Source organism: Bos taurus, chromosome 27 (genome assembly GCF_002263795.3).
Source record: "Bos taurus isolate L1 Dominette 01449 registration number 42190680 breed Hereford chromosome 27, ARS-UCD2.0, whole genome shotgun sequence".
NCBI lineage: Eukaryota > Metazoa > Chordata > Mammalia > Artiodactyla > Bovidae > Bos > Bos taurus.
The window spans coordinates 26,771,134-26,787,902 of record NC_037354.1 but is presented as its reverse complement, the minus strand read 5'-3'; the positions used below and the strand labels follow the sequence as shown (position 1 = coordinate 26,787,902).

At 42.0% G+C, this 16,769-nt stretch overlaps 1 protein-coding gene across 2 annotated transcripts in view; it reads left to right on the top strand.

Annotated features, from left to right (window-relative positions):
* The first annotated feature begins 4,376 nt into the window (after nt 1–4,376).
* Nucleotides 4,377–16,769, top strand: part of GTF2E2 (general transcription factor IIE subunit 2) — an 80,316-nt gene continuing 67,923 nt past the window's right edge. The window contains 2 exon segments of one of the 2 annotated variants that reach the window (NM_001046065.2): nt 4,377–4,704; nt 9,380–9,543. In NM_001046065.2, coding sequence (NP_001039530.1) covers nt 9,384–9,543 — 160 coding nt within the window. In that variant the 5' untranslated portion in view covers nt 4,377–4,704; nt 9,380–9,383. 2 annotated transcript variants of the gene reach the window in all.

Genomic DNA, 16,769 nt, shown 5'->3' with positions numbered 1-16,769 from the left:
GGTGGATCGTGCTTCCTAGTGGTAAAGAATCCGCCCGCAGTGCAGAAGACCCGGTTCGATCCCTGGGCTGGGAAGATCCCCTGGAGGAGAAATGGCAACCCACTCCAGTATTCTTGCCTGGAGAATCCCCATGGACAGAGGAGCCTGGCGGGCAACAGTCCGTGGGGTCACATAGTCAGACACGACTGAGCGCACACAGCAGCAGTGGCAGCAGATAAAGAAAAGCTCTCTGGGGACTTCCCTGGTGGCCCAGTGTTTAAGACTCCACACTCCCAATGCAAAAGGTACAGGTTTGACCCCTGGCCAGGGAACTAGATCCCACATATCGCAACTAGGACCCAGTGCAGCCAAATCAATAAAGATAAATATTATAAAAAGGAAGTAGATTAGAAGTGAGCAGGCACTGAGGAGAAGAGGAAATGGTAAGTTATCCCTTAATGGGTACAGGGTTTCTGTCTGAGGTGATGAAAACTTTTAGAAATTATGATGATAATTTCACAGTATCTTGAATGTGATTAATGCCACAAAATTGTATGTTTTAAAATGGTTGAAATGTCAAAATTATATATATATATATATATATATATATATATATATATGACCTGGGTTTGATTCCCTGGTCTGGAAGATCCCTAGGAGAAGGAAATGGCAACCCACTCCAGTATTCTTGCCTGGAAAATCCCATGGGCAGAGGAGCCAGAGGAGCCTGGTAGGCTACACAGTCCGTGGGGTCACAAAGAGTTGGACATGACTTAGCAACTAAACCACAACCACAATATATCACAATTAAACAAAATGGTAAAAAATAATTTAAACACTGTGTTGGAATTAATCATGTGGTTATATTGAGTTGTTCCTTGGAGTAAGAGGGTTTGGATAGGCCAGGAGGGAAGAATTTTATTTTTAAATATACAAAGTATATTTCCCTGAAGAAGTCACCACACTGTCTACCAAAGTGTATGCAGTATATTTGAAGAATTCATGAGATAAGACATAAATTGCTATTGCATTAGTAGCTTGGATCCTTCTTCATATAATTTGACATTCACCACACCCTTCTGACCCAGAAATATTGAGGCTATAGTAATTAAACTATTGAAGCATCAGTTGTGGAGACAGTGTATATTACACAAATAGCCATTCCTATAAATCATCACGTCCCTCACCTCAGAGTGAAATGTTTTTCCTATTCCTTCCCTGAGCCCTGGCTAGAAGTTGCTTCAGAAGCCATCCACATGGTGTCCATATTGTGTAACAAGGATGAAAAGGTAGAATGAAAGTCTGTATGTTTAACCTCACATCTTGAATTCTCTGAAATCAGGCTAATTTGGGCTGATGTTTGGAAATGCGGTTATCATTCAGTCATCACATAGTCAACATTACCAGTAGACAAAAACGGAATCCTTTTCTAGTTCACTGGTAAGTGTGTTGTCCACATGTAAGTATGTTTGACACAAAAATGGCCTATTTACAGGCCATATAGGGACTTAATTTTTGGTATCACTTGAAGAGTACCTTCAGAGTGCAGGATATCACCCAAAAGTGTTTTGAATGAATGCAGTCGTTGCTTTCGGTGTTATGACTTAGTCACAGCAAATAGCCAGAATAGAGAGAAATGATGCCACTGGTTGATGTTGTTGATCATTTATTTATTTTAATGATTTGCTGGGGTGTTTAAGAGAGGGTTTCAAGTTGGACAATGATAATAACAGCTATAATTTTGGGGTAAAGGTGGGGGCAGTTGAGATTTGAGGGTTAGTATTATAAGCAACATATTCTAATATTGGCATTAGAAGGGTTAACATGTCCTATAGGTGTTCCAGGGCTTCTGGGATGGCTCAGTTGGTAAAGAATCCACCTGCAATGCAGGAGACTGCTTTCAATGCAGGAGACCTGGTTCAATCCCTGGGTCAGGAAGATCCCCTGGAGAAGGAAATGGCAATCCATTCCAGTATTCTTGCCTGGGAAATCGCATGGACAGAAGAGCCTGGTGGGTTACAGTCCATGGGGTCACAAGAATTGTACACAACTTAGCAACTAGAACACCACCACCACCACATAGGTGTTCCAGCTGGCTGAAATGAGACAGAATATTGAAATCAAGGAATGCTTGTGAGTATTTTGTCCAAGTACTTAAACAAGGAGGCCATAGACCTGGGTGGCTCCAAAGCCTTGGTAAGTCTACACGTGAAACGATGACCTAAGGCAGAGTCACTGGAATCCAAAAAAATGAAACTTACGAACTAATCACCAATAGCCAACTAGGATTTCCCAATAAGGCAGCCACTTAAGAGCTGTAACCAATCAATACTTTCTTTGATTTGCTTCCTTGTCTTCTCTGTAAAAAACCTTTCCCCTAATTTCTATGGAGTGGAGTGCTAATCATTTTTGGTTTGGGGCTAATTTGAATTGGCATTTGCTCAAACTCTTCAGAATTTTAATGTACCTTAGTACCTTAGTTTATCTTCTAACTTCCTTGCATGCTGTCCATCTGGTAAATCTAGTTCTGTCAAAGCATGATTCTCTAATTGTTAAAATCCTGTCTCAAGTGATTAGTAAGGAGCATGTATGTATCCAAGTTTTATTCGGTTCAGTTCAGTTCAGTCGCTCAGTCGTGTCCGACTCTTTGAGACCCCATGAATTGCAGCATGCCAGGCCTTCCTATCTATCACCAACTCCCGGAGTTCACTCAAACTCATGTCCATCAAGTCGGTGACGCCAAGTTTTATTAAACACTACTAAAAAACGAAGACCACGCAAATGAGAAGAGAGATCACATCCCTTGCTACAATGTTAAGCAAGAGAGTCAGCCACCATCTCTTGCATTTAGCAGAGATTCAAAGGCAATCATGGAGAGGGGAAGCTTTATAGAGGGAAAAAAAGCTGGGTGGGGGGCGGTGGTGGTGGAACACTGGTAGTATGCGCTGGAAGGGGAACTTGGAGAAAGGATGTCTGAAACAGGGAAGTTGGCAGCCTTTGAGTAAATCTTGACCATTCTGAGCTGATTGCAGCAGAGGTTGTGGCTTGGTTTCTCAAGTGGGCCAGAGTTTTATAAGCATATATGGTTTAGCCACTGTTCATTTATAGGAATTCTCTCATTCATTAAGAAGGAAGCTAGCAGAATGGTAGAACTGATTCCATGAGTAAATTGAGACTTACATGGTAAATTGGTACTTAGATAATCACTGGGGAAGGGATGAAATAAAAATAAATTTATACAAAACTGGCTTATGTTTCTCAGGACAATGTAATTTTAAGCTTTGGAATTTTTTTTTCAGTTTATGACTGCTCCTCCTCATTACACCTCATCAATTTTTCCTGGGTTATAAAATCTTTGAGTCCTAATAAATTGTTTTCTAAATGAAGTTATGTTTCCTGAGGGTGTCAAATGAATATCAAGTGTGTTTATTACAAAATCCTATAGAATGAAATCAATTTTAAAAAGCCATACAGGGACTTCCCTGGTTGCCTTCCAATGAGGGGGCGGTGGGTTCGATCCCTGGTAGGGGAACTAAGATCCCACAGGCTGCTGGGCAACTAAGCCCTTGCACCACAACTAGAGCAGGAGCCTGCCTGTCACAATGAAGCCTCAGCACAGCCAAAATAAATAAAATAAAAATGTAAAAAAACACCCAATCATCTTTTGGCTTTAATTCCAAGTTTTGATTAAAAATTTATGTATTATCTCATTCAATCTTCACAACAATCCGATGAAAGTAACCCATTGTGGTAGTTCAATTATTATTCCCATTTCCCAGATGTGAAAACCAAAACACAAGTAACTTGAGGAGTAACCAGCATTAAGTAAAGGACAGCTATAAAATAGTAGCGCACTGGCCATGCGGTCGCTTCAGGCTGCAGGAGTGAGGCAAGGCCGGCACCACAATTTGGCATGGTCCAATACATTGCAGGCTGTGGACAAGGGCAGTTGTCTTTTTTGCCGCTTAATTTTTATTTTTACCCCTTTACGCTGTTGAATCGCAATCCTTTCCTAAGAGAGTTTACAGGGATGGGGGTTCGGAGTTCAGAAACCGGACTTGGCTTTAGAATTTGCCTTTGCTAGCTGTACTGTCTCGAGCCAGTCATTTAGTTTCACTGGGTCTCTTGTTTCAGTTGTGTAGAGAGAGAGCTGGAACAACGTTCTCCGAATTTTAGGTGATGGTGAATAGTATCTAATGTAAAGTCGCACCATTTTAGCTGCGGCTACTCGACTCCGGGAGTTGGTGATGGACAGGGAGGCCTGGCGTGCTGCAGTCCACCGGGTCGCGAAGAGTCGGACACGACTGAGGGACTGAACTGAACCGACTCAACTCCTAGTTACGTCCCGCCCCCAATCATCCCCCCGTTGTCATGGAGATCGGGACGCCCAAGTTGGTAGATTCTCCTCCCGCGATACCTGGGCGGAGCACGGGATGACGCACGCGCGTTCTCAGCGGCCGAGGCGCCGCGGTGCCTACCGGGACTGAGCTCCCAGCCGCCCGATCAGGAAGTGGCGGGCGGAGCTGGGGGAAGAGACGCCGCCTCAGCCGCCGCCGCCAGTGCGAAGACCCCCCGAACTGGCGGGGCAGCGCTGGGCATGCGTGCCGGGCGGCGGAGGCGCTGACAACGAGCCCGAAGCGGCAGCCACGCGGGCGTGGGCGGCTGGTCCAAGCGGAGGCTCTGGGAGGCGGCGACGGGGCGCGTGGGGCGGCCCTCCTGGCTCAGGTAGGAGCTGCGGACGCCGGGTTTGGGGCGCGGAGCCCCAGCCTGTTGTTCTGCGGGGCCTCCTCCCACTCCCGGGGGCACGCGGCCTCCCGTCCCGCGGGAAGCCGGGGCTGCGGTTCCCTGCCCGAAACGCTTAACCCGGTTACAGCTTCTCGGGAGCATTGTTTCTGAGGCCGGAGGTTCAGTGAGCAAAGTTTTGGGTTGGAAAGCGGGGAAATTCGAATTGGAGAGCTGGTCGTGCCTCTCCTGAGCCCCCAAACTTACATTAGCTGTAGCCACACGGACCAGGTGTGTGGCGTTTGGGGAACCGTGGCGCCCAGCCAAGTAAAGGCTGTGATTTAGGCGCTCCTTCACGGATTTTTTTGTTTTTTTTTCAACTGCTTCTTGGAAACCTACTTTGGAATGATTCCTAATCTTGAGTTATAATAGTTTTCTGCAGAGTTTAAAGACATTTTCCAAAACAAGTCGCTGCGGTACTTTTTCCCCTTCCACTTCTACATTGCTGTCTTTTCATGGGTAAGCAGTCTCTTCTCAGCTTGCCGGCTATTCAAAGCAATATGGGCCCCTGCGAGGCTCAGGCAGGCAAATGAAGCAAGAGAGGAAAGAGTTGAAAGGTTGAAAGAAATCAAATGATAAAGTGGATAAATGATAAAGTCAAATGATAAAATGGGAGGGATGTGGGCTTGGCAGTTAAAAGATTTTCACTGAACTTTTGGCTTCTCAGAGGGGAGCACGTGAACTCACTGAGTTGTGGCAGTGATGTGTGTGTTTTAATGTAAAACGGGGAGGTTGATGTGTCCTGTTTACTACACAGGTCAGTACATATGAAACTCTACAGATGCGGAGTAGTCTTCTGAGAAAAAGGTGGAAAAGTTAGGCAGAGCATGTGATGGTGAAAGACATTAAACCTTCTGTTCTAGGGACCATTGAACTTTACCCGTACCACACAGGTCGCTTTTGTTTTGGAGGCTTTTACCAGCATTTTAGGTCTGGAATAAGGAGCACCTGGTTTAGGAATCAGTCTCCTGGCGTCCAGGCTGTCTACTTTCAGCTGTGTGATCTTAACTCTGCCTCCTCAGGTGTAATAGGATAAATACCTGCTATCTCATAGAGTTGTGAGAATCGAATGCTGTTAACATCCAGGTCTTTGTAAACTGTAAGACTTTTATTTAAATCTGTGTTAAAATCGTGATTATAAAAGCCTGGGTTAGTAATCTGCCTTTACAAAGTGAAATCAGCAAATGTTTGTTGTTTTAGGCTTGTTTCCCCCACCACGTTATTGGGGAATTCTTTCTTGTTCTAATACACTTTCCCTCCCCCAAGACTGTCTTCTGCCTTCCTCACCTGGGTATAATCACTGGGTTATTTCTTTTCAGATCCAAGTCAAAATAATAATTCTGAAATAACACGTTGGTCTAGCTTTGCTACTTAAAAAATCACTTTCACAAACATTTTCTCATTTTATTCTTACAGTTGGGCTAGATGTAGACAGCATGGTAGTATCCTCATTTTACTTATGAAATTGGATTTAGAGAGGTCTAGTGGATTCCCTAGGTCATGTTACTGTCAGGGGTCAGAATTTAGGGTGGTCTTAGATTTGAGGTCCAGGGTCAGTGATTCTTCTTTCTTTAACTAAAGTTTGACAAGTTTATTTCTTATCAGTGCTTTTATAAAATTTTATAGAAGTATAGTTAATTTACAGGTGTTTCTAATTTCTGCTGTATAGCAGAGTGGCTTAAACATACACTCTGTCATATTCTTTTCCATTATGGTTTATCACGGGATATTGGACATAGTTCCCTGCACTGTGCGGTAGGACCTGTGTATCCATTCTGTAGAATAGTTTGCATTGGCCAATCCCAAACTGCCAGCCCTTCCCTTCTCTCCTCCCCTTCTTGCTTGACAACCACAAGCTTGTTCTCTACAATCGTGAGTCTGTTTTTGTTCCGTAGATGTGTTCCTTCAGTCATGTTTTAGATTCCACAAGTAATGAAATCATATGCTATTTGTCTTTGTCTTTCAGACTTAGTGTGGTAATCTCTAGGTCCAACCATATTGTGCATATAGAGTATTTCGTTCTTTTTCATGACTGAGTGATATTCAGTGCTTACATTTTTAACTTTCAGCGCGCTAAGTCACGTTTTATTTATTCATTGCTTTTTAAGCGAGGGGCTGAGTGCTTTCATGTTCTCAAATGTAAGCTGCTTACATGAAGACAAGGATTTATCTTCCAAAACTTTCCAAAGGCTGCAGTGCAGTACCGTGCCCCACAAATAGAAGACATTTAATAAAGGCTTGTAAAACTATTAACAGAGAGGTTAGGGCAATTTAAAGTTCTTCTGTTGTTAGTCATTTACAAAATATTTATTGAGCTACCCCATGCCTGAAAGCTTTCAACGTCTTAGAGTCTCTTTTTTGTCACAGAAGGGTGTGTGGGGTCTGGCTACTCGCCGCTCAAAAGCCCGTAACCAGTCCAGGTTGGTGGAAAGGAAAGTTTGCTTATTTGAAATAAAGCAGGCTGGGGGAGGGCATATGTCTGTCCAAAGGCCGATTCGCTGCGCTGCCCCTCCCTCTCCCCCCGCATTGGCGGTGGGGCAAGAACTTTTATAGATAAAAGAAGGGGGCTGTCGCAGAAACAGCACAGTCAGCTCTGACAGTTATCTTCACTTTGGTCATCAGACTGACCAGCGTCACCTTGGTTGCTTTAGGTACAGTTAATCTTCAGTTCCGGGGTCCATTTGTTCGCATTTCTTTGAGGCCAGTTCTCAGAATTGTGGCAGCTTCTGTTGTGGGTACAGTCTGGTCATCATGTAGTAACGTCTCCCACCTGGGGTTTCAGTATCCGTAAGACAAGCTCACAGGATATGGCTCAGAATATTATCTGTAGTCCTTGAGAAGGAACTAAAGGTCCTTGACTGTGCTTAATGACTCAGTTCAGTCGCTCAGTCGTGTCCTACTCTTTGTGACCCCATGAATTGCAGAACGCCAGGCCTCCCTGTCCATCACCAACTCCCAGAGTTCACTCAGACTCACGTCCATCGAGTCGGTAATGCCATCCAGCCTTCTCATCCTCTGTCGTCCCCTTCTCTTCCTGCCCCCAATCCCTCCCAGCATCAGAGTCTTTTCCAGTGAGTCAACTCTTCGCATGAGGTGGCCAAAGTACTGGAGTTTCAGCTTTAGCATCATTCCTTCCAAAGAACACCCAGGGCTGATCTCCTTCAGAATGGACTGGTTGGATCTCCTTGCAGTCCAAGGGACTCTTATTTAGTCTCCTTTGATTGTTTTCCCTTGCTTCTTCATTTCTCACTTCTCTGAGTAAACTCTGAACCTTTCCACAGACAGAAGGCAGGCAGAGGACTTGCGGGGGGGTGGGGGGGGGCGGCAAGGACCATAGGGTCCTGCTCCTTTTCATTTCCTCTGAGACTTCGCTTATGAGCTTATGAACACTAGTCTAAAAAGCGTAGAAATCATTTACATCGTCATCTCGTGTACTTCTGAGACTCTCCGTAGCGTTCTAGGGAGAGTTCAGACAAGAGAGGAGTGTTTTAAAATTCTTCTTGAATAACCTGTGGTTTCTCTGGTTGTACTGAAATTGCTCAGAATGTTGAATTTTAAAACGGAAGAAAATCCAAAGAGATCTATCTAGTCCCACCTCCTTCCAAAGCAGAAGTTTTCTGTAGCTATTTCTTAACAAATATTAAGTCAGCCTCTTCATTATTTATGGTAGAGAGTCCATCTGTGCTGCTGCTGCTGCTGCTGCTGCTCAGTCACTTCAATTGTGTCCGACTCTGCAGCCGCATAGACGGCAGCCCACCAGGCTCCTCTGTCCCTGGGATTATTCAGGGACAAGAATACTGGAGTGGGTTGCCATTTCCTTCTCCAGTGCTTGAAAATATACCTTTTAATTAACAACTAATTCTGATGGTTCTTTTTTTGCAATGAGCCTAAATCTGTCTCCTAATTTCCACCCAGTGCTTCTGAAGCACCATTCTCCAGTAGGAATACCGTGTGAGCTGGGAGTGTCAGCCACAAATGTAATTTCAATTTTCTAGTGGCCGTAATTTAAGAAAAAAGAAAAATAGGGCAAATTAATATTTTACTTAACCCAGTATATCCACAGTATTATTACATTAATCTCTAGTTATCACATAATCCATTTAAAGTATTTCAGTAATTTAGAACGTTTTTTTGCTATATTGAGTCTTTCTAGTTTTTTGGCTGCACCTCATGCCATCCAGGGATATTAGTTCCCTGACCAGGAACTGAACCTGTGTTTCCGGCATTGTCAGTGCAGTCTTAACCACTGGAGTATCAGGGAAGTCCATGTATTGAGTCTTTTTAAATCTGGTGTGTATTTTACACTTAGAGTACATCTCAACTCTGTCCCCACTTAAGGTGCTCAGTTGGCACTTCAGCCAGTGGCAGTCATCTTGGACAGCATAAGTTCTGGAGCTTTAGAGAATAATCCTGTTTTTCTTTACCAGTGCCTGGCACATAACAGGCATGAATTAAAGATTTTTTTTTTAGTGAATGAGTAAGTGAATGAATACAAGTCCTAGAGAACTAGTAATAAAAGGCAGTTTTGTTTGGGAAGTAACTTTTGTTGAGACCTGTGGATTTGGCATATAGATTGAGTGACTTGAATCTGTATTAAAACTTATTTTTACCTTTGCAGCATTATGGATCCAAGCCTTTTGAGAGAACGGGAGCTGTTCAAAAAACGAGCTCTTTCCACTCCTGTAGTAGAAAAACGTTCTGTGTCTTCTGAGGCATCATCATCAAAGAAGAAAAAAGCAAAGCTAGAACATGGAGGATCATCAGGCTCTAAACAAAATTCTGGTTAGTAGAATTGACTATTTAGTTTTATTTTTCAGGGAACCACTTAGTCATGGTAAGTTCATTTTTTAGTTCAACATTCGTATTGATTCTTAGTTTGTTAAGTATAAGGGCTGGAATGATGAGTTTCTTTTGCTCTTAAGATGTTAATAGTTGTTTTGTAATTAGAATTTAGGTTATCTTTAAAAAAAAAACATTGAGGTTTAAATTACGTACCTTATAGTTCGCTCATTTTAAGTGTATAATTCAGAGATTTTTAGTAAGTTTACAGTGTTGTGCAGCTGTTACTGCATTGAATTTTTGAACATTTCCATCACCCTCAAAAGATTCCTTGTGCCAATTGGTAGTCACTCCTTGTTCCCACCTCAGCCCCTGATAACTGATAATCTACTTTGTCTCTTTGCCTTTTCTGGACATTACCTGTAAATGAAATTGTACAGAATATGTTCTTCAGTATGTGGCTTCTTTTTCCTGACATCTGTTGAGATGATAATGTTGTTCTTGTTCTTTGTTAATACGGTGCTGTGTGCTGTGCTGTGCTCAGGCTTTGTGACCCTGTGAACTGTAGCCCATCAGGCTCCTCTGTTCATGGTATTTTCCAGGCAAGAATACTGGAGTAGGTTGCTGTTTCTTGCTCCAGTTAATTAAATGGCAACCTACTCCAGTTAATTAATATGGTATTAATTAATTGATTTTCAGATGTTAAACCAACCTTGCATTCTTGGAATAAAGCCCACTTGGTTATGGTGTGTAATCCTCTGTTGTGTGATTCAGTTTGCTGATACTTTATTCAGTGTCTATCCGTGTCGTCCCATATATCAGCATTTCATTGCATTTTTATTGCTAAAGAGTATTTCACTAGATGGATATACCACAATTTGCCTATCCTTTTCCTGTTAATGGACATTTAGATTATTTCTACTTTCTGGCTGTTAAGAATAGCGCTGCTGGGAAGATTCATGTACAAGCCTTTGTGTGGGCGTGTGTTTATTTTCTCTTGGAAAGAGACCTGAGTGGAATTTCTGGGTTATGTGGTAAATTTATGTTTAACTTTTTAAGAAACTACCAGAATGGCTGTACCATATTACATTTCACCGTTAATGCATGAGGAATCTATTTTTTCTCATCCTTGCCATTTTGATTATAGTCTTTCTAGTGGGTGTGAAGTGATATCATTGTGGCTTCAATATGAATAGAATTCCATGTGCTATTAATCATTCATGTGTCTTTTGATGAAATGTGTATTCAGATTGTTTTTTTTCCTATGAAAAAATTGAGTTGTCTTCCTATTGATTTGTAAAAGTTGTTGTTTTTCTGGAGGCAGGTAGAGGGGCATGTTATGGCTTGTGAGATCTTAGTTCCCTGACCAGTGATTGAATCCAGGCCTTGGGAGTGAAAGTGTGGAGTTCTAACCACTAGGCAAGCTTGTGGAATTCCCTTACATGTGTTTCTGGTGTCATATTTAAGAAACCTTTGCCTAACCTAAGCTCATAAAAATATTTACTCCTGTGTTTTCTTCTAAGAGTTTTATAGTTTTTTAGCTCTCATATTTAGGCCTGTGATCCATGGGGTTGATTTCTTAATGAGTGGTTTTAATGTAAGAGTCTAAATTCATCTTTTTGTGGTTATTCATTTGTCCCTGTGCAATTTCTTGAGGGGGGGAACCACTTGCTTCTCACTTTTGACTTGCATTGGCACCCTTGTTGAATATCAGTTGACTACAAATGAGTTTTTTTTTTCCTTCTGGAATCTCAGTTAGTTTCCATTGACTCATGATTTCCGTTGACATCATGCAAAGATGGGCACAATAATGGACAGAAATGGTAGGGACGTAACAGAAGCAGAAGATATTAAGAAGAGGTGGCAAGAATACACAGAAGAATTATACAAAAAAGATCTTCACGACCCAGATAATCACAATGGTGTGATCACTCACCTAGAGCCAGACATCCTGGAAGGAGAAGTCAAATGGGTCTTAGGAAGCATCACTACGAAAAAAGCTAGTGGAGGTGATGGAATTCCAGTTGAACTATCCAAATCCTGAAAGATGATGCTGTGAAAGTGCTGCACTGAGTATGCCAGCAAATTTGGAAAACTCGGCAGTGGCCACAGAACTGGAAAAGGTCAGTTTTCATTCCAACCCCAAAGAAAGGCAATGCCAAAGAATGCTCAGACTACTGCACCATTGCACTCATCTCACACACAAGTAAAGTAATGCTCAAAATTCTCCAAGCCAGGCTTCAACAGTATGCGAACAGTGAACTTCCAGATGTTCAAGCTGGATTTAGAAAAGGCAGAGGAACCAGAGATCAAATTGCCAACATCCGTTGGATCATCAAAAAAGCAAGAGAGTTCCAGAAAAACATCTACTTCTGCCTTATTGACTACATCAAAGTAGTGGATCACGACAAACTGTGGAAAATTCTTGAAGAGATGGGAATACCAGACCATCTGACCTGCCTCCTGAGAAACCTGTATGCAGGTCAAGAAGCAACAGTTGGAACTGGACATGAAACAACAGACTGGTTCCAAATAGGGAAAGGAGTACGTCAAGGCTGTATGTTGTCACCCTGCTTATTTAACTTATTTGTAGAGTACATCATTTAGAAACGCTGGACTGGATGAAACACAAGCTGGAATCAAGATTGCCAGGAGAAACATAAGTAACCTCAGATATGCAGATGACACCACCCTTATGGCAGAAAGTGAAGAAGAACTAAAGAGCCTCCTGATGAAAGTGAAAAACTAGAGTGAAAAAGTTGGCTTAAAACTCAACATTCAGAAAACTAAGATCATGGCATCCGGTCCCATCACTTCATGGCAAATAGATGGGGAAACAGTGACAGACTTTAGCTTTATGGGCTCCAAAATCACTGCAGATGGTGACTGCGGCCATGAAATGATGCTTGCTCCTTGGAAGAAAAGTTATGACCAACCTAGACAGCATATTAAAAAGCAGAAATATTACTTTGCGAGCAAAGGTCTGTGTAGTCAAAGCTATGGTTTTTCCAGTAGTCATATATGGATCTGAGATTTGGACTATAAAGAAAGCTGATCACTGAAGAATTGATGCTTTTGAACTGTGGTGTTGGAGAAGACATTTGAGAGTCCCTTGTACAGCAAGGAGATCCAACCAGTCCATCCTAAAAGAAATCAGTCCTGAATATTCATTGGAGGGACTGATGTTGAAGCTGAAACTCCAATACTTTGGCCACCTGATGTGAAGAACTGACTCATTTGAAAAGACCATGAAGCTGGGAAATATCGAAGGCAGGAGGAGAAGGGGATGACAGAGGATGAGATGATGACAGAGGATGGCATCACGGACTCAATGGACATGAGTTTAAGTAAACTCAGGGACTTGTGATGGACAGGGAGGCCTGGCGTGCTGCAGCCCATGGGGTCACAAAGAATTGGACACAAATGAGCGACTGAACTGATGCCAGTACCACAGTCTCTTGATAGCTGTAGCATTCTGGTAACATTTTGGAATTGGGAGGTATAAGTCCTTCAGTCCTGTTACCTTTTTCAAGGTTGTTTTGGTTTTCCTGGATCCTTTGCATTTCCATATAAATTTTAGGATCAGCTTGTTTTCATTTGTGAGAAAGTCACCTGTGATTTTGATGGAGATTGCATTGAGAATTGCTACCTTAACAATAAGTCTTGCAGCCAGTTAATATGGCTGTCTTTGCATTTATTTAGGTTTCTTATTTCTTTCAGCAATGCTTTGTAGTATTTAATGTGTAAGTCTTGCTCTATTAAATTCTAAATGTTTTTTTTTATATTGTGAATGAAATTATTTTCTTAATTTGGTATTTGGATTGTTAATTGCTACTATTAGAAATACACTATATTTATGTGCATTGATCTTGAACTCTGCAACTTTGCTGAACTCATTATTTCTAGTTTTTTTTGTGTGAAGTTTTACGGATTATGTGAGATTGGGGCTTCCCTGGTGGTCCAGCAGTAAAGAACCCACCTGCCAGTCCAGGGACCAGGATCAGTCCCCGGGTCAGGAAGATCCCTTGCAGAAGGAAATGGCAACCCACTCCAGTATTCTTGCCTGGGAAGTCCCATGGACAGAGGAGCCTGGTGGGCTACAGTCCACAGGGTTGCACAGTCAGTGCGGCTTAGTGACTGAGCACAAGCACGTGGAAGATAATGGCATTTGTGAATAGGAAGTTTCACTTCAGCTTTCCAGTGTGAATACCTTTTATTTCTTTTCTTGTCAATATTGGCTACTAATAGTAGTTAAGTGTGAACATCTTTGCCTTGTTCCTAATCTTAGGGGGAAAGCGTTCAGTCTTCCATGTTGTAGTATGTTGTTAGCTGCAGGAGGTCCCCTCTATTTCGGTTTAGTTTGTTGAGAACTTTTACTATAACTGTGTAGTGGCTACTATTAAAAACTTGTTCAGCATCCATTGACATGTTTGTTCTTTTTCTTATTAATGTGGATATTATGCTAATTGATTTTAAAATGTTAAACCAACCTTATATTCTTGGAATAAATTCTACTTGGTTGTGGTGTATAATCCTTTTTATTTGTTGTAGGATTCACTTTGTTGATGTTTTGTACAGGATTTCTGTATCTCTATTTGTGAGGGATATGATATGGTCTGTAGTTTTTTTGTGCCTTTTGGGGTATTTCTGGCCATAAAATGATTTGTGAGGTATTCCCTTTTCCTCTGTTCTCTGGAAGGTTTTGATAAAAATTTCTTCTTAAATATTTGATAAAATTCACATGGAAAGCCTTTTGGGCCTGATCTTTCCTTTGTGGGATGCTCTTCATAGAAATTTCTTCATATAGATCTGTTCAGATTTTCTGTTTCTTCTTGAGTTAATTTTTGTACTCTGTGTCTTTCTTAGGAGTTTGTCCATTTCATCATCTACGTTTTCCAAAGGTTTTCAGACTATTCCCTTGCAGTGCTTTGATTTCTGTATGATCAGTAGTGCTATCCCTCCCCACTGTAGTTTCTGATTTTAGGAATTTTATTGTTGTTTATTTGTTTTGGTTAGTCTGGCTTAAAGATTTGTCAATTTTGTTGATTTTTTTTTTTTTTTTTAATAAAAGCTAACTCTTTGTTTCATTGCTTTTTCTCTGTTTTTCTGGTTTTTAAAAATTTTATTTCTACTTCATAATTTCTTCCCTTCTTATTTTGGATTTAGTTTACTCTTAATATATTATTTTTTAGAGAACTAGATCAGTGTAACTTAGTTCACAACAGAAATTATTTACCTACTTCAAAGTGTAGCAGTAGTAATCTTTACTGATGTCATCTTGTTATGTGGTTTTCAGACTGTTTTACTAACTGATATTAAAGCAGAGCCAGTCTTTCTATCAAAGCAGGTTTATCATTCTTTCTAGCACATACATTAGATTTGATTATCTCTCCTTTTAGTTAAATTTAAATCAAAATTCTTTTTGTTCTTAATTTTTTGGCTGTCTTGTGCCCCCCAGGGATCCTGCCTATTGCCCCTGCATAAGGAGCATGGAGTCTTAACCACTGGACTTTCAGAAGTCCCTTAATGAAATTCATATTGAGTTAATTCATAGTGAAGAAAATTTTGGGCTTCCCAAAAGGGGTTCAGTGGTAAAAAAAAAAAATCAGCCTGCAATGCAGGAGACGTAGGAGATTTGAGTTTGATCCCTGAGTTGGGAAGATTTCTTGGAAAAGGAAATGGTAACCTACTCCAGTATTCTTGACTGGAAAATTCCATGGACAGAGGAGCATGGCAGGCTACAGTCCGTGGGGTCTCAGAGTCAGACATGAATGACTGACTAAACACACATGCACGAACAAAATTTTAGAAACTGTTTTAAGCATTAGCAGAAATCTACTCTTAGAACGAGTCTCTTTTATCTACTTAAGAATATCTTTTGGAGAAGGAAATGACAAGCAACTCCAGTGTTCCTGCCTGGAGGATCTCATGGATGGAGGAGCCTGGCGGGCTACAGTCCATGGGGTTGCAGAGTTGGACACAACTGAGCATCTGAGCAAGAATATCTTTGCTCCAAAATCTCAGTGGTTTAAAACAGCAAAGGTTTGTTTGTTTCATATCACGTGTTTGTCATATGTTGACAGGGGTCTTAACTCATTGTAGTCACTCAAGGACCCAAGCTGACATAGTAGGTGATACTTCAAATGTTGTTGGTTTCAATGACTGAGGGAAAGAGAACTCTGGAAAATCTTGCCTGGCAGTTAAATGCTCTGGTTTGGACTTCCCTGGTGGCTCAAATGATAAAGACTCCGCCTGCAATGCAGGAGACCTGGGTTTGATCCCTGGGTCAGGAAAATCCCCTGGAGAAGGCAATGGCAACCACTCCAATATTCTTGCCTGGAGAATCCCATGGACAGAGGAGCCTGGTGAGCTACAGTCCATGGGGTCGCAAAGAGTCAGACACAGCTGAGAGACTAGCACTTGGAGGTGACACATACCACCTCATTGACCAGACCTCATCACAGGGCTGTGTACCCCACCACTTCCATGTGCTGAATGAGAGGGGAGCTGGAAATACTGGGTGTAAACAGCAAAGACTGCCATAGCACCCTAGCCTGGGTCATTATCACTGGATTGTCAGCTGCTTGCCGGGTCTCCTGGGCTCGCCTCTCTCGTGGCCATTCTGTTTACCTCTGTTCTGAATCTGAGCTCAGTGTTCTTACACTCGGTCCTAGTGCCACTGGCTTGGAGCCCCTCCAACATGCTTTGCTTTCTTTTGCCTCTTGGTCTTTGGTCATAATATTTCCTCTTAATAGAACTTTCTTTCTTATCTCCTTCCCTCTTTCCTTTGGTGAGCTCCTATTTCTCTCTTAGGTTTCAGCCTAAAAGTCCTTCCCACTTGCCAGTTTGTGTTCATTGTTTAGCCTTTGAATTCCCACAGCACTCCCTGTTCTGACAAAGCTGTTTGTGCTACTGTAATTGCATGATTGTGCATGCTTAGTCTGCTCAGTCAAGTCCGATTCTTTGCAACCCTTTGGGCTGTAGTCTGCCAGGCTCCTGAGTCCATGGGATTTTCCCCATGGGAGATTCTCCAGACCAGAATACTAGAGTGGGTTGCCATGCCCTCCTCCAGGGGATCTTCCCGACGCAGGGATTGAACTTGCGTCTCCTGTGTCTCCTGCATTGCAGGCAGATTCTTTACCCACTGAGCCATGATTACCTGTTTGCTGTTGTAACCTAATCACTCTCACATAGAAGCACGCAATATGTATTTTTTGAACGAGTTAAAT